Raw genomic sequence first — 27,507 nt, forward strand, 5'->3', positions numbered from 1 at the left:
TTTAAAGAGCTTCCCATATGAAAACTGTGATTCTTTGGCATGTTGCACAAACAATCTACCGTAACACTGCTGAGCTGAGCAGCCCCTCCTCCCCATAAACGCCACCCGGTCGTGGTCATTTCTGCCCCGCAGACCACGCATTGGATGAATGAATGAGAATTTGAATTTCTCACAAACCTCATAAGCTGCACACACGTGTGAAGTTTCGGCATCAAGAGAAAATTAAACCATTATTCTCCCCGCTTGTTGCAACCCTGCCAGCTACGGCATCACTCTGAAAGTCAAAGTGCCAATTTCCAGCTACACAAATGAGCAGCGACTTATCTCCCGCTGGCAGCTTTTTGTGTGGGCTTGCTCGCCTTTTTTGTGTCTAAATTGAGTCGCAGAGTTTTGCCTTTTTTTACCGCCAGAGGGGAGGACGAGGGCGACTTTATGAAAAGCAGCAGGTTGGACTTCATGCGTTAAAAATGGTTTCACAATCATCGTGTAGGCCGGAAATGTGCGTTGTTTCCTTTGCAATCAGGAGAACTCCTTGAACATCAGCGGCTGAACGTGTTTGTTGCTAAAAACAATCGACTGGCATCGCAGTTCTGGGGATGAAGCGCATCAGGAGGAAGTCAGACCCGTCACTGAAACAACGGAGCATGTAGTTAGAATATATAGTCCTAAAGAACTGGATGTATCCCAGCGGTCGCCAAAGCACCGCTGCAAACAGTGTCACGAATGTGTTATGAACCTTAAGCCTTCACATTCATGGATTCATTCATTCACATTCCATCATATATCAATTATTTCCTTCACAACTCTCTGCAGCGTTTCAAATCATTGCAACGTGAAGTGCTGCACCTGAGGAGAAACGTGACTGTGCATATGGAGTTTGAGCCCGGCGTCTCCGTTAGCATGGAAGATGCCTCGATTCGCATTGAAACTGACCAGACGAAAAGCACGATGATATGATAGGATGTCATGATCGACTAAAACAGAGGAGCAGCATTTACATTTACCCGGGGAGCTGAGATGCGGAGTTTTAATTCAATGCCATCCTCTCCGGGTCAGAGGAACGAGTGCGTAATGAATAGGAATGAACAGAAATACTCAGAAACTACTAAATAAATTCCTGTTTTGAATCCTGAGCTGCTTCTTTTCACCAGTTTTTCCGGGGGCGTGCAGCAGCAATAGCTTCCCGACACACACGGGGACGCATCCCGCCCGTGAACAGCAGCCTCTCTTCTGCTGTGGTTCCTGAAAGTTTTAGATGAAACTAAGGAAACCTGGCCTCGATCACACGGCGTTTGGTAATTTTAGGCCCATATTCAGGCTGCCTTTTATTTCAAAAAGTATTTTCTGGAAGAGCACAATATCCTGGAGATTCTCCAGTCAGGTTTCAAAACACTACATAGCACAAAGTGGACTAGCCTTGCTTAGGGTTTTCAATGATAGCCCCCCCGAGCCAATGACTGTGGCGATCATGCAACTCTTGTCCTGTTGGAGCTGCCCGCTGCCTTTGATACAGTAGAACACAACATTTAGTGTCTCGGCTGAAGCCTTTACGGCAGTGATTTTCAATTTTTTTACATTTACAAAATTCTGGGGCACACCACCAACCAAAATGACACTTACACAGTACATACAATACAGTTAATAATATAGGTTTGTTTAATGCATTTATACTCAGTGTGAAACCTGCTTCGATGAACACATGACAGAAAGACACACACAAAGCTCTTCCTCAACAGCTCTCAGTCTCTCTCTGTTTTTAGTTTTTAATCGCAGTCAAGCTTGAGAAGCTCAGCTCACACAGATATGTGGTTGAAAACGGGAGCAATGTCAAAATAGCTTTGTTGGCCAGAATGGGGAACTCCTCGGCAACAGATAACCAAAAACTGTCCGAAGGAAGATCAGCAAAGTTTAGCTTTTTTTGTTTCAGCTCAAGGGGTTCATCTTGCTCCTTTAAAGTCAGGACCTTTCCAGCACCGGATACTGAGCTGTGTGGGTTCCTAACCCAGGCAAGGCATTCTGGGAAGGCTGAATAGAAATAAAATTACAACTTCTCCTCAAGAGTTTTCAAATGTGTGCCACTGCCAATCACCTCGCACATTGCAGCAGTGTTGCCATTATGCAGTTTCTCGGTGAGTGGGAACATCTCATGGTATTTTTTTCTGTATTTCTGAAATAATGAGATCAATATGAGAAATGTTTTTTTTTTCTCCGTTTTTAGATCAAAAATGTTTCCCCGGTTTTAAGAGGTCATTTCTTCAGTGTTTCTGAAATGTTGAAATCATTCTGTAGGCCTATTTATTTTAGGTCCAATAATGAATGGCTTATCTCGCTCGTTCTATTCACTTATTTTCATCTTGGTTTAAGACATTGGGAAATACTCTGCTGTCTGATTAACCTTGAAGGGCTGCTCTGGAAAATAGAAAATAGACAAATCATTGACACTGCGCCATACAATCCAGTGCGCCCTGATAATTTCCCACGGCACACCTGACGATCTCTCACGGCACACTTTCAGCTCAGCTATATGCCGTGTTCCCCAGTTTTCGCTCATTTTGCAACATTGTCCAAACCCCACAGAATATCCTTTACTATGACTAGGTTCAGACAATGAACCAAGCAAATGAATGATTAAGGTCTCTTCTTTCATCCGGAAAACAAAGTGCGTTCTTGTCATGCTTCAGTCTGATGTTATTGGCCGTTGACGAAAGGCAGATTTCAATGTAAGGTGTGGCAGTGAATGTTTGGGTTCAGACGTCAATGGCAAACAATGAGTTAAAATAAGAAGATGTTTACAAAACAACGTGAAGGTTTGGGGAAATTATTAAATTATTCATTCTAGGCTCAGGAAAAAATACTTTTAAAAGGTTTGTGATGGTTCCGCATCCAACCTGCTGCTCTTCTGTCCAGGGGCAGCCAAGGTGACAGGGTTTTAACAGGGGTGTGTGTGTGTGTGTGTGTGTGAAGGATGCACATTAGAGTTTGTTTATGCTGAAGGCTTTAATTTGACTTCTCTCCAGTCCACGGAGGACCGATAGGTTATCGAGGAGAGTTACCAGCTTATTTGGGCTACAGCAAAGGACTCCCCGATGGCAGATCAATACAAATAGAAAACTCTGTGTGTGTAGGTGTGTGTGTGTGTGTGTGTGCGTGCGTGCGCGAGTAAGATGCCTCTACAGGAAAACAACCCCCCCCCCCCCTTTTTCCCGGTAGCATTACCAGCTGTCAGGATGCATCAGTCAGACGTCTCCGGTTGCTAGATGTCTGACCAGTGCACGTGCACACACTCACATACACCCGCACACACACACACACACACACAGTAATTGAACCATTACGCTGCATCTACAAACGAATTGCTTTCTTTCTCTTAGAGACATTTGCTTCAGCGTAAAATAGTTTCTGCACAGGAGAAGCGACAGGAGGAGAATTTTATGTCACTTTTAGTCGCTGCACTAAAGGACACACATATGCAAACACACACCTACACACACACACACACACACACAAATGTTGCACCACCACCACCACCCTCCCACCGGAAGTAACATGTCTGGAAAATGTAAGTTAGTAATTCTGAGAGAGATTCATTTTCCAAAGTTTGGATTCAACCTCCCTCAAGTTTGAACATTACCTGAGAGGGTCAGCTCTTTTTAACTCTTTGAGTGCAATTCACGTCTAAACCCAAACATTCACTGCCAACCCTGACATTGAAATCTGCCTCTCTTCAAGGGCCAATAACTCCAGAACGACAAAAGGTAGGAACACACTGAATGAATCTTTCATTTGGCACATTCGGTGTGTGCATAGTCAGAGTAAAGAATATTCTGTGGGGCTTGGAAAATCAGGAAAAATGCAAGAAAACTGGGGCACTCGGCATGTAGCTGAGATGAAAATGGCTGGCACTGAAAGAGTTAAGCATCTCGGGCTCATCTCCTACACACAGATAGCAGTCCATCCAACCAGATCTGGGAGTGAGAGCGACCACTCCCTGAAGGCAAACACTTCTTCCACTCCCTTTATCCAAATACCAGCCGCTGTCTGAGTTTTTATATTTAAATCCAGCTGACTGACAGCAGACGATGTGACATCTCTGTGGTCGGGGTGAAGCTTTCTACAGATGCTGCATTCTTATAAAAAAAAAAAAAAAAAGCGGGATCCCACCAGAAGAGCAGAACCAGGACGGCACACTGCCGTGTGTTTCAGCAACAAACTTTTGTGCCTCGATAAGTTTGATCAGATCTACAAGTAATGCAATCCTGTAATAGCGTGTCGTTTCGGTCCATCTGCGCCCCCACCTGCTTTCCCCTGGGGGGAGTAATTCATTGTCATTGCTTTTATTCTGAAGACAAATTGCTCGATTCTTCATTTCGTTTGGACACAGGTGCACTCAAGATAATATGTGAATCTGAGAAGGAGCCTCAGCTCCTCTGACATAACACTGTTTGGAATAATCACACGTCTTTCCTAAACCTCCCAGGAATCAGAGACACGGCTCCGCTCCAGGTTCAGACATCCCTGTACGGGTATTGTGAATTTTTATCAACTCGGAAAATGTATTGAGTATGCTTTGCTACAGGTAAAGCTACCGGTACATCTATTTTATGAAATGATTCTTGAAATCATTTGTTCAATTTATTTGCCACTCTGTGATGCTATGATGATTGACGATATGACATACCTGAAGAAAAAAAAGAAACGGACACATTTTTCTCGTATTTCTGTACGGGAAATACGAATGGAAGTTTGACGGATGCATGAAAATGAGACGTTTTATGGTGGTTTTTCTACTTGTTCCAGCAGCTGGCTAGAATTGAGAACAAGTTCTTACGGTATTTCTGGAGATTCACAAGGAAGGAAAGTTTCTCGACCATTCTCAAGGCTGAGCTTTATTAAAGGCTTCAGAAAGCCAACGTCTGGCTGGGGTTTAAGCTACACACAGACTATTTGCAGAGTGTTGCACGGTCACCCGCCGAATTGTCTCAACATAGTGGTGTCTGAACAATGTCGTTATCCCCAGAAAACCCGTTAGCATTTAGGCTTAAAAATATACCCCAAAGAACACAGTTGTATACCCCCTCCCCCCCATAACTGGAAAAGATTCCTTTATGTTGATGAGGATGGAACAATACAACCTCTATGACACGAGTGAAAATCAGACTTTTTATGACTCAAGGAGATTTTGATAGAAACACACACACACACAGCAGCTTCATACAACGTCAACCAGCTCCGTGGCGAGATAACAAGTCCATGATCAGCCTGTTTGTCGCCCCCCCCTCAGCATCTTGAACAACAATAGCTTTTTTCTCCGAAGCTGCTCTCACTGCTACGACAGGAAAATTAGCCTTCCGCTTAGTCTGCCATTCACACATGGATGAGAGAGAGAGAGACACATATTAACAGATTAAATAATTATTGCAGAGAAAGAGAAGCAAAATTGCTCCCCCCCATTCATATTCGTTTAATTTTAAATTAAATTATAAATTTTCCTAAAGATTCAGACTCCTACTTAAGCACAACATTTGCACAGGATCGCATGAACAATTCACAAAACCGTAGACCACGATCATCAACCCCAAAACATCATCCAGTACCTCAGAGCGCTTCCTTTTAGCGTCTGGATCTGCCACTCAGCTCGGCGCTACAACAAACCGATCAGGACACGGTTGAGAACGTCCAACACTAAAGCTGAATCTTTCCGTTTGAACCCTTTTTCCATGTCGCCTCGGGAGATTTGGTTTCAACAGAAGGTCAATTAATGATTAATGGTTTATCACAACCATGTGGGGAGACTCTTAGTTTAGAGGCAAGCAATTTGAGTACCGTAAAGATAAGGCTCAAAGCAAATGCACTAATTGTCCACAATCCGACTTATTTGTCCCAGTATTTCCTTCTTGTGCTCGCCCTCCCTTCGCCAGCATCACTGATGGCTTCACCAGCTGAACAGAGGCCGAGGGGCCGTTTTCCTTCCAAAGGGGACGACGGTGCCTGAAGCCACAGAGGTGTTCTGTAAAAGTGTGTGATTTCTGCTTCAGATAAACTAAATGTTTCTTGGAGTCAGAGGGAGGACGGAAGCCCTGCTGGGATCGGCACTCTCAGCAGTTCCTCCTCGTGTTCTCACTCTCAGTTGGGTCTCAGTTTTTAAACAAACGGCTTATTGTCGATAGGCATCGCTGGACGCAGAAACAGTTTAAAGGTATTCAGAATGGAGCTCATCGGCAGGATGAGAGTAACCAGAGGAAAACGTTCATTTTATGCCAATTCTTTTTTTTTTAAAGTCTTTATTACATCCACTGCTACACAATTTGATGGTGAGCAACACTTTCCTGAAAGCAATGTCATGTTTATATTTAGTAAACACATCTTTACTTTCCACTGCTGATTTTTTTTTATATAAAAACGAAGTTAGGGTCGAGTGCAGGAACCTTACCGGGGTCCGGAATTCTCTACGGGTACCAAATTGTACCTCTTTGCGCAATTCTTTATTTGAATGAAGGAATAGACAACGAGGCATCTGCTTCAGTCTCCATGCTAACATTTCTGTAGCGTTCCTAAACAACTGAACAGGATAACCCAAGCGGTACCTGTCCAAGAAGCGACAACAGTCGGTTGGAGTCGCAGTTCGTTTGTCAGTCAGTCTCGTCTCGGCGAGTTTGGGGCTCCGCTAATCGGCCGACTCTCAACTCACTCAATGCCGTCGATGTCTAAAGAAGTCAATTAGATTTGAAATTTAATTCAGCCTCTCAACGGCCAATAACTGCAAAAATTAAAAATGGTAGGGGTGCACTTTAATGTTTCATTTGTTAGGTTCGGTGTTTGCAAAGTCATACTACATAATATTCTGTGGGTCTTGCGATATAGGGCAAAATGTGCAAAACCGTCTGGCATTGAATGAGTTAATTAGCCATCTACAAACTTACTCTAATTTCATTTCCCTTCCTTTGCTGATGGGTGTTTTTTTTTTTTGTTCTTGGGTTTGGCTCATCGAGCAAAAATGTGATTTTTTAAATATTTGTTTTTTTTTGTTTTGTTTTTAATCTTCTTGCTCAAATATAATCAGACATTTTAGGATTGAAAGGGATTTTGCGTGTTTTTACCCACTTGCTCTGTCATTTTGGTAGAGCTAGCTGATAATTAAACAATCTCACACACACTGTCAGGCTTGGTGAGCACAAACACATGCCATTTTACAATAAAGTCTTGGAGCCGTAGCAGCAAAAACGGGAACTGGGTCTAAATAATAAGGAGCAGCTCAACCAGTGTTGGAATCTGAAGCCTCGACTTTTTAATGATGGCTGCTGGATCAAGCCAATGAGCCAGAAAAGCTCTCCACTGGGTCTCTCAGCAGGCAGCAGGCGCAGTGGAAGGAGAACCAAAGGAGGTAGGGACAGGGGGAGAAGACAGAAGACGTGGAGGAGGGGAGGGAGAATCTCAGCTACAGTGTCGGAAAAATGAGACTGAAAAAGATGGACTGAGAAGAGGAGACACGACGGGCTGTGACTTCGCCACAGGAGCGGTAAAAATAGAAGCGGAGCGCTGCCTCGGCACGTCCGCCGAGGCCGTTTGAATCAATTGATCTTCACTTTACAGCGGAAGCTGGAATCTTATTAGATTAGAGCATCCAGAGATCCACAACCGTGGATACACAACCCCCTTCAGGCAACTTCACCGTGAGCAAAGCACGTTCCAGAGGCACCTATCAAAGCTCGGAGGCTCTGAACCATCCTACAGATCCAGTCCAGCCTCAGTTTAAGGCTGGGTTCTTTCTAGACATGTCGCCAGGGCAGTGATGAAGTGGGGGGGGGGGGAGCTGGAACAGCGCTAAACGCATGCTGGGATAAAGATGAAACATCTGGAACACCAACAAGGACAGAAGACACAGACAGAAGCCGTCTCCACCAGTCTGTTCCACACACCCCATCTAAAGTTCTGGTCTTTCAGCATCACTTCCTGCCATTGAAAGCTTTGAAACTTGTATCATTATATTGTATTTTGTATCAATAATGGCGACTAGCAGATGCACTCTTAGCTCTAAAACACCTTTTGCATTGTTCAGGTTGTGATTTTGACCAGGCATGAAGGATTTGTTTCTGTCTGTGACAATTCTGCAAGCACACAACGCTTCTGAGTGAGGTGAGGTGTGTGTATGTGTGTGTGTGTGTGTGTGCCTCCTGACAAGATACTAATTCGGGATGAACAGATTTGGGAAAGACACACACTGAAAATAACTGTTTCATCATATGACTTTGAAATTCACACAACCTCTGAGATGACAAGTCCTTTCCTTGTGACAGGAATAAAAAATAAATTTTAAAAAAGGTGCTATGGTTATCAGCAAGCAGCGTGAGCTGAACTTGAAAGGGGACATATTATGAAAAACTGACTTTTCCCATGTTTCTACACTATTACTGTGACTTTGGGTCCTTATTAACTCAAAAAAAGGGTTGATAAGGACCCTCTGCTTGCGCTCTCTTCACCGTCATGGTGACGATGAAGCTGAGCCAAAAGGCTGTTAAGACATCAGTTGAGCTGTGGCTGTCTCTGCAGAATCAAAGTAGAAGCATTGGCTGGGCCTCTGGTGTACCTACAAATCCTCACACACCGGGACCATCAAGTCCCGACCAGGCAGGTGTTCTAAATCTTGACAAGGTTGACAGTTATTCCCAGAACATTAAAAATGGCTGCTGCCTTGTTCTACAAGCAGCTCAAACACAGAGGGGAAATAAATACCCTGAAAAGTATTTGATGTGAATAAGATCATTACACGCAGCGGCTTCTTTCATTTCTATACCGTATGAAGAAGAACATGAAGGCCTGCATGCATTATGTGTTTATGTGGGGGCGTCTTTATCAGCTCAGTGCAGAGGCTCTGGGGGAGAGGGGGGGGGGGGGGGGGCAAACCTGGGAGACCATCTCCCCTCGACAAGTCAATGTCATTCCAACTATTCTCCCTTCTTTTCTCTTCTTCTTCTGACCCTGCCGTCATATGTGTGTGGACAGGGTGGCGTTCAGCTGGCGCCTCATGTAGCAAGGCTACAGCCCCTCTCCCAGCAGCCCTTACTGCTATTCCATGTGGATCGGAAAAATTCAGTGTCTCCCCAGCTTTGGAATCCTGCTTCCAATATTCCAGACGTGATGTGGAGTCACCGGTGCAATTATCAGTCGATCAGCAGCAGGTTGTCATGAATAAATTGTGTTATAGATAATCCAACCAGCACGAAACTGAAAATTTCATCTTGCAGAAGCACAAACACTTTTCAGCAGTAAATGTAAGCAGGCATGTATAAAAAGAGGAACATGTTCTGAAACTGGTTAGAGTCAGGGACGATTCGAAGTAAATTAAATTCACTGTTTCCACAGGTGATGGTAAAATGTTTGAGAGAAAAAAAAACACTATTTTCAACAGCAAGAGCAATAAATGAGGCAGGAAAAAATGCCCCGATATGTCCATTTAAAAAGGTTTATCCGTTTGTACCAGACAGAACTTCAGCGGACCACTGCTGGTGACTAAAATGAAATGAATGAGCAGGAGAACTGCGATAAGAGAAACCAACAAAAGAAACCACAAACAGAAAGATTTAGCAATTGGTCTGCTCACCAGGAGGCCAGGTGAGATATATTCTGCTATTTAGGGCTTTTACACACTTACAAAAGAAAGCTTCCATTCAGGAGTTTACTCCCAAATGTTAGATGCCAGAGAATTTTACAAAGCAGTCGATGGTTGAAAACAATGTGAAAACTGAAAATGACCTAGCAGAGAGCAAATCGTTACAATTACAGGATAAATGTCGTGAAAATTGATTTCGATTTTCTGGAAGATAAAAATCCAATCAATCAATCTAGAATCTCGTGGATAACTAAATAAATTGAGGTGTCAAAATATTCAGACATCGGATATGATGACCCTTTTAACTCATTCAATGCCATTCACGGCTAAAGACGTTTTTTAAAACCCAAACATTCACTGCCAACCCTGACTTTGAAATCTGCCTCTCTTCAATGGCCAATAACTCCGGAAGGAAAAATGGTAGGAACACACTTTCTGTTCTCCTGATGAAAGAGGAGACTTTAATCTTTTGTTTCAGTAGGTTCAATGTTTGCAGAGTCATAGTAGAGAATATTGTGTGGGGCTTGGAAAATCGGGCAAAATGAGCAAAAACTATGGAACTCTGCATATAGCCGAGCTGAAAATGGCTGGCACTCAATGAGTTAAAAGGAGTTTGAGCTAAACACTCAAAGTAGCAGTGCTAGCCAACCTGCTAATTATATCAGCATCAGAGAGGAGAGGTTGCACCATCTTCTAATGCCGTGTGTTTTCCAACATGCATATTGTTGAAATTTACGCCATCATTTTAAATTTGCTCACCAGTCTGCCCAACCTGAGGAAGAACTTGACATTTTTGCCCCATTAAATAAGAACAGCAAAGCTGTCCTCCATTTTTCATCCACGCAAGGCTGCCGAAGGCTTGTTAATGTATCATTGCCATGTGAAATAAAAAGCGTTATTTAGGCCTTGCCTGGTTTTTGGTTTTTTTCCCTTGAATTAAATTACCCACGGTGCATCACAGTCTGTGGCAGAGGGAGACTTCAGCCTTGGAAGGAACGAGCCGTTGGCCCGAATGACATTTCCTCCCTCCGATGGTGGACGTTAGACATCATAACTACACTGCAGAGCCCGAAGCTGGTGCCAAACCATGTTCAGCTGCCAGAGATGATTCATTTTAAACTTGTTGATGGATTTCCACCCAATGAAGCCATTTAACAAAGTTGATCTGTGAGAGAAGATTCAGTCAAATCTGTTGGGTTAGTGTAGGTGGATCAACAAACCCGAAGACATGACGGTGTGGGAACGCTTCGCTAAACAGCTCAATTGTTTACAAATTACATCTAAAAGGATGCAGCAAACAAAAAACAAACAAACACCTGAAGACAGATTTTGTCCCAGGACTCTGAGCCGGCTTGCTAAGCTGCACTTGAATGCACGAGTGCACAGAGGTACTCGAGAGTCTCCTCGCGGGGGGGGACGGGGACAGAGCAGGCTGTCTTCCAACAAAAGAGCGGTGTGCAGAGCGGAAGTGGCGGCGCCTCCAGGGAGGTCATTAGATACCGAAAGCCAGCGAGTGAAACCACGGGCCGACCCGGCTGCCATGCGGGGACGTGATGCAAGCCGCTCAACCTGTCGATACCTGTTTATTAGTAAATGCTCTACCTTCACCCTCAAGAGGACTGGGCATGATGGTGGCAGCCTGAAAGCAATATGCAGCCTGCTCTGCTACGAAGTCTACGAAACGGTGCCTTTAATGTTCATCTATACATAACAAAAAAAGTTATTATAAAACGTAGAAAGCATGGCCGAGATATTGAGGAACAAATTTTGAAGCGTCATTGGCTGCAATGCTAACGGAAATTTCAAAGTGATCCAGAATACAGAATCTCTTCTGGATCACCGCCAAAATGTAATCATCTGGTCCTGGTAACATCCCCAACATTTATTCCTTCAAGATTTAGTCCAGAATACTGGTGTCAGCCTTTAACCCTATATTGACAAACAAACATATTTGATACACGTGGTATTTCAGGATTTTGAGACTTCTACTTCAGAAGTTAGATTTTTTTTTCCCCCAAAAAAAGCTGATAGATACAAGCTGACACATGCATCTGCATTTTCCATGAAAAAAATCCAGATTTTGCAAAAGTTACATAAATTAGAGCACTTCTATAAAAACAAATATTTTTCCAAATTTGTCAGAAGGTTCCATTAAAACATTATTTTCCCCAAAAATAAAAGTGTTCTGACTGTTACTTCATGGTTTATTGCTTTAAAGGGTTAAATGACCGACACCACTTTTGCTAATCTTCATTGATCATCACTATCATCACCAAATTAAGGACTTGTTTATTGGTACAATCTAAAAAAAAAAAAAAAGAATTATCATCACATTCCACTGCCCTGTTGCACTGCTGAGTTGAAGGAAAGCTAGAAATACACGTAGTGTATTAAAGCGACTGCACTGCTGAGTTTGGCCTGACTGAGGGCCCGACTGACTCGCTATCTTCTGCTCTTTGTGGCACTCCCCCGAGAGCCTTGCTGAGATATCCTTTCACATGTCAGAAGGAGGAAGAGGAGAAGTTATGTAACCCTCTGAGCAGCACTCTCCCTCACAGGGAGGCTGACAGGGGAAGGAAAGATGACAAAGGAGAAGGGAAGTCGCCTCCAGCATATCCGTGTCCAAAATCTGTGCCCACCATGCAGTTTAAAACAGGCAAGCCCCCACATCAGCAGTGGCTTCTTATAGCAGAGGAGGAGGAGAAGGTGGTGTTTATCTTGTTTGTGTAATAAACAGCTGCCAGGGGATTACATGCATGCAGGCAGGGATGCGTGGGTCCTCATCAGGAGGGGGTTTCTGCCGTCACGGCTTCCCTGCTTGGGATGTAAAAAGCGCTTGGAGACAAGACAATAACAGAAATGCTGAGAGGAGACTGTCGGCGTCCAACGCCTGAGAGGCGAGAGAAAACAACTAGAGGGAGTTTCCTCACAAAAGGCATTAAAAATAGCCAATAAATATATAAATGTATACAGTACTGTGACGGCTGTATTCGTTTTTACTGATTTATTTGCTACTCGCGACCTCCGCTGCATCACGGATTAGTGAAAAGTCAGAGATCATGCTGAGCAAATTAATGTAATTCAAGGGAAAAAAAAAAGACAAGACAAAAATCACAGGCTTCTGCAGGAGCAGCAGCAAATTAGCGCCAAATAAAACTAAACATCTATACAAGAAATATTGAATTTATGCAGGCAAAGTGAAGAGGACCTATAAAAAGGTCATGCCCTGCCCTGTTGCCGAGAGCTGGGCCCATTTTTAATGAAGGAGGTGGAATGAGATCGTCTCTTTCTGCTGTCGAAGGAGAACAACCTTTACTTGTGACTTCTCTCGCCTCACGGTTGAGTTGAGATCCTGCTCAGATTCTCAGCACCGGAGAGAGAGAGAGAGAGAGAGAGAGACATCAGCTGATTTTTCAAGCAGCAAAGTCCATTATTAGAACTTATTATTAGCTGCTCTGTGGGAAACACAACTCCTTTATGAGATCAGAACAGCCTGAGGTGAAACCTGGCCTGATTCCCTCCTCTGATCAGATTCACACGTTTATGTTCATGTAATAGTTCACCAAACCAGACTCATGTTCAATAAAACGCAGGCCCAAATACTCCGCTCTTTTACAACCTTCCTCTCTTACAGCCAGAGGAGCAGAATATTCCAATAAAATGAGACAAAAGCTGTCAAAAAAAAAAAAAAGCTGGTTGGGATGGAAAGATCTTTAAAACGGCGAGCTGGCAGGAAGCCGAGAACTTCTCAGACATTCAACTGTGTAAACAAGGAAGTGTCGATGTTGCGTGGCTGGTTTCTCTGCTTCAACTTCTCTACAACCCCCCCCACCCAAAAAAAAGAGACTTCAGGTTCATGGTCAGTTTAAACCAAAACAAATCTATTTAGTGCAGGTCACCAGACTGGTCCGCCAGCTCGCCGCCTCAATGCTGGTTTAAAGGTTTGGTGCCGCTCTATGGCGGCGAATGATCCTCCAGATTGATCAACAGCACCTTGAGGGCCACACAGCTCTGGGCATCATGGAATAGCATCGTTCCATAAAGGCAGAAAGCCCCAGTGCCACCCACGGGGTGCCACCCACGGGGGGCATCCCACGGGGGGCATCCCACGGGGGGCATCCCACGGGGTGCGACCCACGGGGTGCCACCCACGGGGGGCGTCCCACGGGGTGTGACCCACAGCCTTTGCGTTTGCCGAGGGAACGTGGCTGCCGTGTCGAGCGGAATCTTCTTCACACCGGACATGTTTTTCACACTGTTATCCCGCTTCCACCCGCCTGTCAGCTTTGCAGCTTCTGCACCGGATCAGCTGACGAGATTCTCATGGTCTTGTGACCTCGTGTAAATGGAGCCGGATACCATGCAGGAAAAGCGTGATCCCCAGACATCAAGGGAGGCACGCCTTTTTCCAAAGAAGGTTATAGCAGAGCAACTTCATGGAAAAATGGGATTACCTATTTTACATGACATGTAACGGTTAGCGCCGTTGCCTCACAGCAAAGGAGGTCGCGGGTTCGAATCCGACTTGTGGCCTTTCTGTGAGGAGTTTGCATGTTCTCTCTGGGTTCTCTGGCTTAGTCCCACCACCAAAAACATGCAGCTTAGGTGGATTGGTGACACTAAATTGCCCGTAGGTGTGTGTGTGTGTGTGAGTGTGTGGCTGATTGTCTGTCTCTGTGCTGCCCTGCGATGAACTGGCGGCTTGTCCAGGGTGTAACCTCACAGACGACAAAAAGTGAAAAATCACTCAGAATGTTTTTTTTCTGAGCCATTAATTGCGCTTTCACAGATGCAAAGCCGAGAACAACACGGAGGAGACCCACGGCGAACTCGTGGGCTGATGCTAAGCACCGGCCTGCACCATTAACCTCCTCCGGAGCCACGGCAGCCAGCGGGCTAAAAGACAACACAAAGCTTCCTCTTCAGGGAAATAACGTCTGGCATCCTGTAACATGATCTTTAACTCTACATATAATAATTGCAGCTGATGAACAAGGTAGCACGGAAATAAAAGCATGAATGACATGCTGCTCTGAAAAGATTAGGCCCATCCAAAGTCCAAAGACACGCGACTCTAAATTTCCCAGAGGTGTGTGTGTCCGCATGGCTGTTTTTCCTCTGCATGTGATGGACTAGTGGCCCATCCAGGATGTGCCCCACCTCGAGCACAATATCAGCTCGGATAGGCTCCACCCACACAATGACCTCCAAGGACAGGTGATTATAGGCAATGGATGGGCGCTAGTTTCTTTAAAATGCAACAATACCACCGTTGGAAAACATCCTACTGGGACGATTATCAGCCGACCTCCAATTTAATATACTGAATATACATCTTCCTTGTTTCTGAACTCATATACTCATACCTGTAGATTTAAATTAAATCCCAAAAATGATCACTAACAGGCGTTAAAATGGGACAGGAACTCTTCAGGGCAGCGCTGGCATCCATTCGTGAATGCGTGCAGGTCCAGGCTGCCCTGCAGCACAAACTCATCCATCGGAACCCAACATGGACAAACCAGTGGAGAGCCGTTCACACAAGCAACCGAACGGATCTGGAGTGTCATAGAGACGGAACTTCAATTTATCTTGCAATGGATCATGGGTAAGAAAAAGCACGTCTCCGTTATACGTGGACAGACCTTTGCTGTTACAGGGGATTTAGTTTGCATTCAAAGTTTCAAATTTCCCTGACAAAGATTTTTAGAAGGGAGTGGGTTAAAACTTATTTTTCTATCATGGTGACATCAAATGAGGTGGGGGTTTTTTTTATTATTATTATTATTTTAATCAGATTACCTAGAGCTGCATGTAAAATCGATCAGTAGTTCCATGTAGTTTGATGCTCCTCCTGTTAAAGGAATCATACTCGACATTCCCAATGGAATTCTCTGCACCTGCAACAGAATCCTTCCCGTTTTGTCTCCATTTAAGATTTAACAAGAGGCAAACGAGGCAGACACACGAGGTACGAACAGCTCACAGATCTCACGTTGAACGCGTCAAGGGGCTTCAGAGTTCGGCATTGATCTTTGCGTCTTTACTGCACCCGTTTAATGTAGGAATATTCCGCTGAACGCGCACTCCCTCCCATGAGCGTGGAATTATCGAGAAGAAAAGAAACTATTCTGCTGAAATAAGGGATTCACGGTAAACCACACAGGTGCCGAATGAACTGGCGCGTATTGCGCTTGCGAGAACATTTAATGTTTACTGCGTTTGTCGCGAACACGAGGGTAGAGCTTTAAATCGCCACATTTCTAAATGGACGTTCGCCGGCTGCTCCATCCCCACAGCGGACAACAGGTGCGTGCCGGCGCGGGCTCACCTTCTGCTGCCGCCGGGCCATGTCGGTGGGCTGCTTGGCGCTGAACGGGTAGGCGACGCACCGCAGGACGAAAACGTAGATCTGAAGTTTCATTTTCCTTTCCTCTTCCTCCTTCTGGATCCGTTCTCGCTCCTTCCTCTCCTCCTCTTCACCTGTAGCAGCGTTGCTCTCCTTGGCACCTTTGCCTTGGGTGCCTGCAGGTGCGGCGGACTGATCCTGCTGGCCGCCCGGGCGGCGGCTGCTGCTGCTGCCCCGGTTCTCTGCGCTAGAGGCGGCCGGTTTGTGCGGAGCCTCCGGGGTCACTTCTGGCTCGGACTCCCCGCCGGTGTCTTCGCTGGAAGACGGATCCAGCATGGCTCCACGACGGTGAAGAGCCAAACAACTATTAAAAGCTCCGGAGGAGTTTGTTTGTTTTTAGGCGACGTGGCGTTAACAGCTGCACGGTGAAGAAGCCCCTGCTCACCTGCTGCGCGGCGCGGCCGTGCGTAAAGCTCCAACCTGCGAGAACTGTCGGGGTGGGCGGAGTATACGGGTAATATTTTGAGGCTGTTGTGCCGGGGATGCGTTGGAATGGCTCCGCGGAGCTCGCACACACATACGCACACACACACGCACACACATACGCACACACACACACAGGTGAGCAACCTGTAGCCGCTGATAGGAACGCAGCAGGAAGACGTCTCACTCTGTCTGTGTTTTCAAGAGACAGAATGATTGCGGAATCCATTGAACGCAAAGACGTTTTGGTGTGTTTTATTTTCCGAATATCCATAATTCTGACTTAAATTTTTGACTGAATTAAACAATTAAATAAAAATAATTTTGCATAACTCATTATAGGCATGCTGAATATGTTTATTTTGTTCTGAGAGAGCATTGGAAACTAACTAAATAAAAACAACTAACTTGGCTTCTTCACTAATATAGATTAATGCTAATAATCTAATATTAATAACAACAATAACGTAATAATATATTTTAGAGAACATGAAAACATGTTTGTAAGTTATCCCCGTGTCTGCGTGGACCACTGGCAGTGTTCATGCATATGAGAATCTAAATCATGGTGGCTCCATTACAAATAAAAAATAACACCGTTCCTGCCACACAAACCGAGAAAGCTACAAACTACATATAAGATATTCACAAAACACAATTAAAACACCACTTTTTGACTCAAACGTTAACAGTCCCGTTAGCCTTGGTCGACAGCTCCCATATGAAAGGGATACTTTTCAGTTTAAATTTTTACACATAGAAACAACTTGTCTTTTTTTCCATCCATCCATTTTCAGCCGCCTCCCCAGGGAGGCGTCCAGGAAGCATCCATAGATGCCCGAGCCACCTCATCTGGCTCCTCTCCTCTTTCTGTTTCATTGAGAAAAAAAATTGATTGCATATGTTCTGCAAGTCAGTCACTCAAGGCACAATGGCCACAAGATGTCAGTATTTCTCTGGCTTTGTGTGTGTGATAATAAATTCATAGCTTATTGGCAAGCAATATGTTTGTAAATATGTGTAATACGCAAATGAGAAATTAACTGCTATTAAGTGAGAGTACAAAAAAGAAATGTGACGACAGCTTACCGGAGCAGAGGAGATTAGTGGGAAGATGGTGATACCGGCGGTAAGTGTGCTTGCCACATCCGTTACCATGGTGACAATGATGCATGAGACGATGATCACAGCTCCGAGACTGGCAGATCATCCCAGCAGTGGCGGCAGATTAGCCGCCCCAAAGATGAGCATTCATCACGATGTCGTCATGAATCCTGACCAATCAGGGTGCATGTTGTAAACCTTGTCATTGTACATTTACGTCTGGCTCATGACTGATTAAAGGTTCAGTTCACCCAAACAAGCACGAGTCTCACTTTCAAGCTTCCTCGTAATATTTATTCATGCTTTTTGACACAAGCAATTAATAGCTTCACAGTTTCTGAAAATACTTTCCTCATCGCTGTTCGCAGCAAAAACAGGTTGAACAGGTTGAGACACGACAGACACTAATGACACGTTTTGAGGAAACATGGTCCGTATTTGAAATGCTATCTCCAGTCCACTGCTATGACAAAGAGGTGAACAGGAAAAGAGGAATTATAGCAGAGCCATGTTGTTCTTTCACTGACCATATTGTGAATGGCACTTCCTGTTTCTGAACGTCAGTGTTGCTGCATTGTAAGCTTGTCTTTCTGCATTATCTCTGGCGTGGGAACACAACACAGAGAGAAGTTGAAAAGGGGCAGCAGGATGCCTGCCAGCAGGAAGGGAGGACGGCTCAGACCAGCATGTGGGCGCTACAACCAAACTATCCCATGTGTACACTCTAAACTGCTGTCCAAGGGCATTCGGTGAAGTTCACTGAGTGCAGGGTCACTGAGTGCAAAAGTGCAACGTGATCTTCTCCAGAGAAAGCCAAGCTATGGATCAGGGCTGACCCATCAGACACTTTACTAAAACGTCAGAACCCAGGTCCCACCAACGTTCGCCCTGCCTGCCTGTGCAGTGAAGCTTTTGCCTAACGTTTTGATTTGCAATTAAACATCTTAACTTCTGAGTCTGTTTCTGGGTCCGCAATCCTCCCCAACCTCACCGGCCCTGACATGCGGACAAGTTGTTGGTGTGTCCATTTCACGGGGATGAAGCCGGATAATCCAGAGAGAACCCACGCAAAAAATAAAGTTACCATGGCTGACTGGAAGAACTGTGACAAAGATCGTGTGAAATGCCTCTTGGTGAAACCATCTCAGGGATGTCTTGTTGGGACAAATTAGGGGATCTGAGTAATGTTGACCGGGCACATAAAAGGAAATGAATAGGTGAGCGCATGTGCAAGATTAAGTTGCCCGGGCAGGGAAGCTGTGCAGGAAACCTGATGTTAAACTAATGTTTTCAGACATTTTTGTTTTGTGTAACGTGAAAGATGTCGTTCAGACCGAGCAAATCACCACACAAAACTTTATCTGCATCGAAGCCTTCCTCAACGGGTCAGAACACGTGAAAAACGTTTCATCTGTGACTGTGGATTTGGAACGATTCAAACGTGAAGTACGTGAAGACCTGGTTGATGCAACGAAAATGCAGGTTCGAGCTCTGCTTGAAAGTGAATTGGGAGAGGAGAGACTGCAAATGCTGACACGAAGGAAAGAAAATGCACATTTTTCAATAGTTGTATTGAACAAATGTTTAAATTGAATTTCACTCTGATAACCGGATATCTCAGGAGTGTGTTGTTTTAATACACTGATACAATTAACTGGATCACTAAACACAAGCAAACCGGACACATAAGAATCGGAATTCACATCCATAAGACGCGCTTATACGTGGAGATGCTGCTTGGCCTTCCTCACCACGGCCCTGGTATTCGCTTTCCCAGAAAGGTTCCAAATAATCCAACCTTCTTTTCCAGATGGGTTAGTTACCCAACGCAGCAGCTGGCTGAGAGGACAGGTACTTAACGAAAACAGAGGACTCGCTGAAGTGGCGGTGAGCCCAAATGTGCTTTTTCTCAATGATGTCGATGAATGCTGCATCATAGACCTGAACACACAAACAGAAGCGCGACGCTCAGCTTGAGGAACAGCGCGGATCTGCACGCGTGATGTTAGTGTAAATGTCCATACCTGGTGGACGTCATCAATCGTCATGTGAGCTAAACTCTCTTCTTTGGACAGTAGGATACAGTTCCATGGGCTCCAGTCTCTCTGACTGTCCCAGCGTGCAAACACAAGGTCGTCAGGGTCGCTGCTGCCATTGAGGGCTGAGCGCGATGCCCAGACCGCCTCCACCAGGTACTTCATATCCTCCGCCTGAGGGAGAGAGAGCATACATGTAAACATCTTGGTTGAGGCATCGTAATTATATAAAAGCATCCAAGCAATCAGTGCAGAAGACAGGAAGAGTCTTCCACATTAAGACTGGAGCACTGGAGTAAAGGCGATCATTCAAACTGATCACAGTCGACAAACCTTCAGCAGAAAAGGAACCTTGGCTTCCGCGTTGAGCCGCAGCTCCTCAGCGCGCAGCCTCTTCAGAATGTTCTTGTACCAGTAAAAGTCATTCCGGGTGTGAGCCATGTTTTTGAGTTTCTCACAGTTGTTGCATTGACTGCCAGCCAAAGTTTTGAAGTTGCTCAAGTGAAGGTAGCGATTACAATACCGGCAGAGGAACATCTTGTTTTTCAGTTTGGATGGATCCTGGGGAACCTGGGGGGAGATTTTTTACGTGGAGATATTACTTTGTGAGCTCAGTGTCCAAAGGAACTTAGGCTAGCAAGGTTTTTTGCTTACCTTCAGCAGTTTGGCCACCTCAGGGTTAAAAGCAGGTGTTTTGATGAATTGGAGCAATAAGGTGGAGATCCTCTTTCTCAGTCCGCCCAAAGTTTTAGTCTTCACTCGAGGCATCAGGTCCACCTCCCTGTCAATCAAATCCACTATTTCCCGTGTTAGCGGACAGCTGTACTCCTGTCAAAAGATAAATGAGTGGATTAAAAACATCACGTCACCAGCAATAACAGGCATGCTAATGTTATTGTGACAACAGCCAATCAACTACTCTGTGTACCAAGCATATACCTCTGAGGACTGCCATCATCGCTTTTTTTGTCCTAATTTGTTCTTGATCTGCTTTTAATATTGTTTCTTGTATGATTTCCAAATGAAACAGAATGTTCTGTCCTCAAAAAGACAGTCACAATTGTTTCATTTGATCTTTTTTTATCTTTTAAAATCCAACAAACTTCTTGTCATTTTGAGCATTTGTATGATGGCAGAGAAAGATTCTGTCTGACAGAGACCCTATGAAAACTGCGTCCGTCTCTATTGCCTCCTCCTGGCAACTTTTACCATGAATAGTTTCACCGGTCACTAACTAGTACGTGTTAGAATCTGGACAGTAATATTACATTGCATTGTACGGCATTGTACAACTCTTTTGTAAGGCAAACTCAATTTTTCACTGCTTAATTATAACACATACTCTTACAAGCTGGTCAAAACAATTCTATTTACCGCTTTTTTAAAAATAAATAAATACAATTCATATTATGCAGAATTGAGTTCAGCCATTTGGTCCAGCCCTCCAGAATATTTTCTGTTTCTTGTGTGGCCCCATGGAAACAATAATTGCCCACCCCTGGTCTAAACCATTTCTGTTGTGAGCTGTGTACAGTACGTATAAAAGAGTAGTACTGTACCATGACAGTGTGTTTGAGTGCCACTAGGATGCTACGTCTCTGCTCCCGGGTGACAGTCAACAGGTTGACGTTGGTGTACAGATCTCGCAGCTCTCTGGCTCTCATGGTGTTTTGGGTTTCCATCTCAATCGGTTGACCGTCGGCTGCTCTTTGCCACCTAATAGGAGCTGCCAACTGAAACACCGTCGCGCTGCTAGAACCACTGCTGGTGTTCAAAGTGCTACAAATAACACTAATTACGCTGCTGTTATTACAAAAAGGGACGTCACAGCCGAAGGAGCAACGTCGTCATTTGTTGCACCGAACAAAATTACAATTTGAAGGAAATCTGTTGTGTCTCGGTTAGGTTAGAAAGAATTAGCACACACAACAAACAGTACAGAGTAAAAACAAATACACAACTATACAAAAAGAGGACACCCCAGACACAATGCAAAACAAAAGTAGATACAATTCTAAATATATGTATATAACACAAGGGCAAATATACATATATATAAATGCATAGATGAAGAGAGACATCAGTGATCTCGAACCTTGTCCAAGACATTCTTGACAACTTTGTCATGGTTGTTTCTCTGGATGCCGATCTGCTGACGTTCGAGGGCCGCGATGATCTGCATCTCCTCCTCCATCAGCAAGCAGAGAGCTGCCTTCCTCTCAGCGCCACGCAGCGTTGAGTTGATCCGCTCCTCTTCTTCACGTCGCCACGCTGAAACGCGTTCAGTCGGTGCGTCACCGCAGTGTGAGAAAACAGGCATTGGCAACTCATTACTTTATGTTTCAAGTTATTGGGCAGTATTTCCCCATTGTTAGTAATATAATAACAATCATTTTCATTTGCACTACAAAAAAAACGTTACCCAAGACAATGAACTAAAGCAGTATTGATATTTAGTTAATTTAAATGATGCAACCACATCCTGCCTACTCTCGAGAGTGTGGTATCGCAGATCAAAGTCCTCGTTCGTCTTAGGGTCCATCCAGCGTTGGTGACGGTCTCCCATCATCTCCTCCCTCTCCTCCACTCTCCTCCTCTTCTGTGCCTCCTGCCATGCTATAAACTGGTCCCGTTGCCTCTTCAGCTGGTTCACCTCCTTGCAGGCCAGCCAGCGGCGAACAAATGACTGCAACTGGATTACCTGGATGAGTGACAGGAGACAAACTGATCACAAACAAACTCCACACAGAAAAAGCCCCAGGTGCGATTGAACCAAGGAATTTATTGCTCTAAGGCAACAGCGCTGTTTCCTTTTGTTAATTCTGATTCTAGCTGTTGTTCTCACCGGTAAACACCAAACCAGGTGGTATCATTACAACATGGAAGTGCATGCAAGCACCAAGAGCACCCATTCAGCTGAATATGACATTTACATTTTTATTGTACTTCCTGTTTTATTGTACTCCAGCTATAATAAGTGCTGTGTCATTATATTGCCGCTATTAAAATAATGTTTAATAACTCTTTTGTCTTCAGAATTTTCTAACGACCTTATATGGTTAAGTTGCTGCTTTTAAAGGCGACGTATTATACCTCTTTGTCAGGCACGAAATATCTGTGCCAGTCTTTGGTCAAAATAGCAAACAGATGCTGCAGGACAGCGTCCGTCATCTCTGTCTCAAACCGCTCCAAACCCGGAAGCAAAAGTACGTTCATGGCGAGTGCACGCTACCATGGTAACCCGCGAGTCCTGACTCAACCAATCCCGTTAACCAAGGCATTCCACAAGGATCAGTTATCCTGCCTTTAAATTCCTACATGGCCTCGGCTGCTCTCTGTCTCCCATTATGCAGCTGCAAGGAGGAAAAACTGCCACATAGATCATGAATTATCTTTTTATGGTTGATGAAATAACTGCAATTTATATATATTTATTTAAAAAAAGAAGCCCTCCTTTATAGTCACACACACACACACACACACACACAGAGCGTTCACCCACTGCTCTCAGCCGCCTGCCATGATATTCATCAGCAGTGATGTAGTTGCTTGTGATGGAGAGCAGCCTGTCATTCCTACAGGAGACGTGGCAGCCGATGACCTTCGTCTGGGTGGAGACGTCAGCTGGACTCTGCTGGGCCTGAGACTTCACCTTTACTGTCTGACAGACACGGGGATAAGGGAAAAAAAATGCTGAGTGGATTTCATAGAACAGGGGACACATTCCTTTCCCGTTGAGAAATGTGTCATGTTTTCAAGAATTAGAAATGTGGGTATTTTTTTTATTTCGTTTCATTTACTGCAGAAAAAAAACTCAGAGGTGTTGGATCATCAAATATCTGGTACAAACAAAAAAAATACTGTGTACTGAGCTTTTCACAGGAGGCCAGTTTTTGACTAAATAATTTAAAGAAAGAAATATCACAGGTGTTTTTTATTTTTTGGCTGGTGGTGTACATTAAATAATCTTAACTCTTTAGCTCCTCACCCATCTCAAATGGAGGAATGTGAGCTGGCTGAGCTTTTCCTTGTCACTGACCACTGACCTCTGGAAGGAAGGAATTGACCTGAGGGAGTTATTATGTTTTAATAAGTATACTCTAAACGCTGTGGTGTTATTATGAGCCCTGATTCCGTCTGAGGAGAGCTCGTCTCCCTGCCCTTTATATTATGGATGAGCTGTATAATACAGTGAAACAGGGTAGTAGTGAGTACAGCTCAGGCTGCAGGCTGCAGGTTATTAATGTTGCTTCATCGTGAGCTGCTGTGGAACAGTTCCCTGTTTGTATGCTTGTGGTACAGATTGATGATCCTTGAGTAGTGATTCTTAAAAAAAAAAAAAAGATTTAATCTCCTCTAACCTTTAATTAATCAAAGACATTTTTAAGGCTGGACTAACTGTCCAATAAGGTCCAGACCATAATCAATACGAGCATCCAACAAAGGAGCTAATAGTGTAATCTCCTACAAGCACAAGAGGGTGTATGATAGTCACGTGCTGAAGATCTAATCTACAATGAGACCTTAGAACCGAAGTGTACTTTCAAAAAATCATCATCAGCTCCAGCCAGCTGTATAACGACAGTCAAATGTCAGAGGTCACTGTTATGACGGCTTATCAAATGAAGTGGACATGCCCGTCCCAAATACAGTTTCGTGTGTCTTGTTCCCATTATGAGGCATGATGATGTGTTAAAGGAGGTACAGCTGTGGAGAAAGCAAAAAGACAGACGTCCAAATGTAAGGAGCCGACCCAAACTATTATCCTGCGTGAGTCGTACGGCAGGAACGCGTGAAGGTGATTCGTCCACTAATGCCTCGGAGGCCTGAATGTTGTCTCGACCCGGGCGCACCACAGCGGCAGGGAAAACACTCTTCCATTAGTGTTAAAAAAAAAACCACTTCCAGGGAACATCACACTATTACCCAGATTCCTGAGCTTTCATGACTTAACAGGGAACAGAAAAGAATAAATAACATTAATTTATAAACTACAAAATGAGCATTATTTTCTGCTTAGTAATCACTGACCCTATTGGCCAGTCAGACATCTCTTTCTTTTGTATTGATGTCCTTGGATAAAATGAAGCCTGAATCACAATCAAACTGATGAGAGAGGCGTCGACTATTTGTCTTCCGTCTTCCAGCTCAGCAGGACGCGCCTTGCTCTCTGTAATTAGATTGTTTATCGTTGTTTCACGAAGTCCGATGCCATTTCCTTTACAATGTTCTGCACTAATGAATGATCTTTAAAAGCATCCCCACACACACCCTACTGTTGGCTCTGCATGCTATCATATTACAAACTGACCGATCTCTTTGTATTTCACTTTAAAGTAATAATCTGATGCACCACTAAAGTTTGCTGCTTTTATCTTGAAGCTCAGCGCTGTACCTGCGTGGTACGGCTGAAGGCCCCCACCCCTCTGTCAGGTCTCTTCTTGGGCAGGGTCTGGACGGAAGCGTGGTGGTGCTCCACCCCCGTCAGCTTGTTCCTGTATCCACCCAAGAAGGCCTTCCGCTGGCGTGGCCGCTCAATCTCCACCACTGCCTCCCGGAACTCGCCGTCATCTGGAGGTCAGAGAACAGGATCTTACGGTCGGTTATTTTTCTGAGGACTGTAAACACGGTTTCTGTCCTGCTGAGCATGAAAATACAATCACGTGTCGATCTGACACGCAGCTTGTGAAGGCTAGAGGGCGCTGGCACCTGTTCGAACCCGGACAGTGATGACATCGGGCATGTTGTCGTGCACTGCGCGGTGGAGGGGGCGGAGTGGGTGGGCGATCGGGTCAGTGGAGCTCATCTCCATCCGCGTGGAGCTGTGAGGCTGAATGCCGAGCTCCATCAGACTCTGCTGCTCCTCCGCTACTCGGCCTGCAAGGTGACGGAGCATGCTGGGAAAATCAGACGCTGGACTCTCATTGGTCATTTAAAATCGGACAACGGCGTTTCGTCGCGTGAGAAAAGGCCTTAAGCAGGGAGGGCACCACGCTGCGATAAATAAACTAAATACATCGTCTTTGTGGAACGTTCACCATTTCTGGTTCTTTAAATCTCGCGCGGCTTACATCCATCTACTTCCTTCTGACGCTGTCGCTGCATTTCATTTCCACATTATCACCACAGGAGCTCATTGAAGGTCATAAAATGTGCAGTTTCAGAGATTTACAGTATAAAACTCCACAGGGACACCTTCATTTAGCCATCAGGAAGGAGGCATAATGCTCTCCACACACAATAGGGCATGCGTTTGATTTCACGGACAAGTATAAGGCTGACGTTTGACAGCCATCTTACGATGAATCCTTCAAACCCTTCTTGTGCTAGAACATATCTGCGGTGTCCGACGGTAGCGAGGCGGGTTCCTACCGTCCAGACAGATCTGCAGCACCTCAGGAGGAACTCTGAGCTCCGAAGCCAGCTGATGCTTCAGATCTCGAATGCTGAGGCCGATGGCGAAGGCCTTGGTCATCACGTGACCCTGAGGCTCCAGCGCCATCTTCACTGTAACGCACACATTTTCATATTGGGGTGAGGTCTGGAACATTTCTACAATGGGCTATAATTATAGCGTTTAGAGCTGAAATTAGATACATTTTCACAAGGTTAATACAAGGATGTTTTCTCAACGTGCATTTGCTGTCTTTTGTCTGCTAAGAGGAAGTTATTATGGCCCAAGGAAACATTCTGACTCATTCTTACTATTGTCCTATAAAGGCAAATAGGAGAATCCTTGCCTGTAAATTCAGGTATAAAAGCTATACAGTTATTCATTCATTCATCTTCTTGAAGACGAGACAACCATAAACGTCTCGTCTTTGGCAGAATCAGAATCAGAATCAGAACGTTTTATTGTCATTATACAACGAGATTAAAGGGAGCTTCTCCTTCGGTGCCGCAACAGCATCAGCAATAACAACAACAGCAGCAGCACAACACATAGTAACAGTAAAAGTAGCGTAAAAGACAGACAACCATTCATGCTCACAATACAAGTTACTTATGCTGCATGTTTTACAGTCAATAACATTTAAATGGAATGATCTGTGCCTAAATAGATAAGTGAGAGAGAAACATCTTACTAGAGATGAAACGTGACGTTCATTCAAAATGAATTTCAGTTGGAAGATCATTTAAATGGGAATCATCATGCGGCATCATGAGCAGCGTTTACTGTGAAATGCAATGTGATAATGGATCTTCTAGTATTTCTATCATGCATCTCGCTTCAGTTTGTAAAGTACATCATGTAATTCTGCCACGTCAGAATATTTATTACCCGTCGCTGTGGAGTTTCCATCATTTTCTTTCGCCTGGAGCTGCTCAGCATCATCCGGCAAATCGGCTGGAGTTTCTGCCTCACCTACAGAAGAACAGAATAGTACAGTTCATGTACAGGTTGTGGCACAAAACACATAAGAGAGGATATTTGATATTTTAGTTGGGGTTAGGCTCTCACCCGCTTCAACTGATTTTCCTGGATTCTGATTCTCTCCAAGCATTTCTGGGTCATTGTGCAGATCAGACTGTGTTGCTTCTATATTCACACGGAAAGATACGATCTGGATATCACTTAATAAGCATTAAACAATGAGGCCTGTAACTTTGAAGTTTGGTTAAATGTCAGCCTGCGTTCACCTGAGTGGAAGCTGAGCTCACCTGTGGCGGTGGGCCTCTCCACGTTCGCCTGCTCGCCATCTCTTCCCGGCCATCCGTCGCCCTCTGGCGGCTGCTTGACGGCACTTACACCCACCTGTGGCTTCGACTCCGTTTGATCCATGACGATTTTAGCTTCACTTTGAAGTTAATAAACTGGTCTGCTATCGCCTGTTAAAAACAATAGTTTAATCCTGTTTCGATGGAATTACTTTGTCTAATACTATTTGCCATTAGCAGTACCTGGCTTTACGTCCAATGTCAGCTAG

At 44.6% G+C, this 27,507-nt stretch overlaps 2 protein-coding genes across 2 annotated transcripts in view; both read right to left on the bottom strand.

Annotated features, from left to right (window-relative positions):
* Nucleotides 1-16,292, bottom strand: part of cadps2 (Ca++-dependent secretion activator 2) — an 86,663-nt gene extending 70,371 nt beyond the window's left edge. The window contains exon 1 of the mRNA XM_068739659.1: nt 15,939-16,292. Within this exon, the coding sequence (XP_068595760.1) occupies nt 15,939-16,292 (354 nt within the window). The remainder of the gene's footprint in view (nt 1-15,938) is intronic.
* Nucleotides 16,293-19,158: 2,866 nt separating this feature from the next.
* On the bottom strand, nt 19,159-27,362 carry iqub (IQ motif and ubiquitin domain containing). Its single transcript, XM_068738922.1, has 13 exons — nt 27,242-27,362; nt 26,862-26,945; nt 25,952-26,086; nt 25,289-25,456; nt 24,975-25,150; nt 23,082-23,240; nt 22,070-22,280; nt 21,675-21,850; nt 21,139-21,312; nt 20,234-20,407; nt 19,913-20,149; nt 19,568-19,753; nt 19,159-19,484 (listed from the first exon to the last, which is right to left on the bottom strand). The coding sequence occupies exons 1-13, from the start codon at nt 27,360-27,362 to the stop codon at nt 19,359-19,361; spliced, it is 2,127 nt and encodes a 708-aa protein (XP_068595023.1). The 3' UTR covers nt 19,159-19,358.
* Between the last annotated feature and the right edge of the window lie 145 nt (nt 27,363-27,507).

This window comes from Brachionichthys hirsutus, chromosome 5, assembly GCF_040956055.1.
Source record: "Brachionichthys hirsutus isolate HB-005 chromosome 5, CSIRO-AGI_Bhir_v1, whole genome shotgun sequence".
NCBI classification, from domain to species: Eukaryota; Metazoa; Chordata; class Actinopteri; order Lophiiformes; family Brachionichthyidae; genus Brachionichthys; species Brachionichthys hirsutus.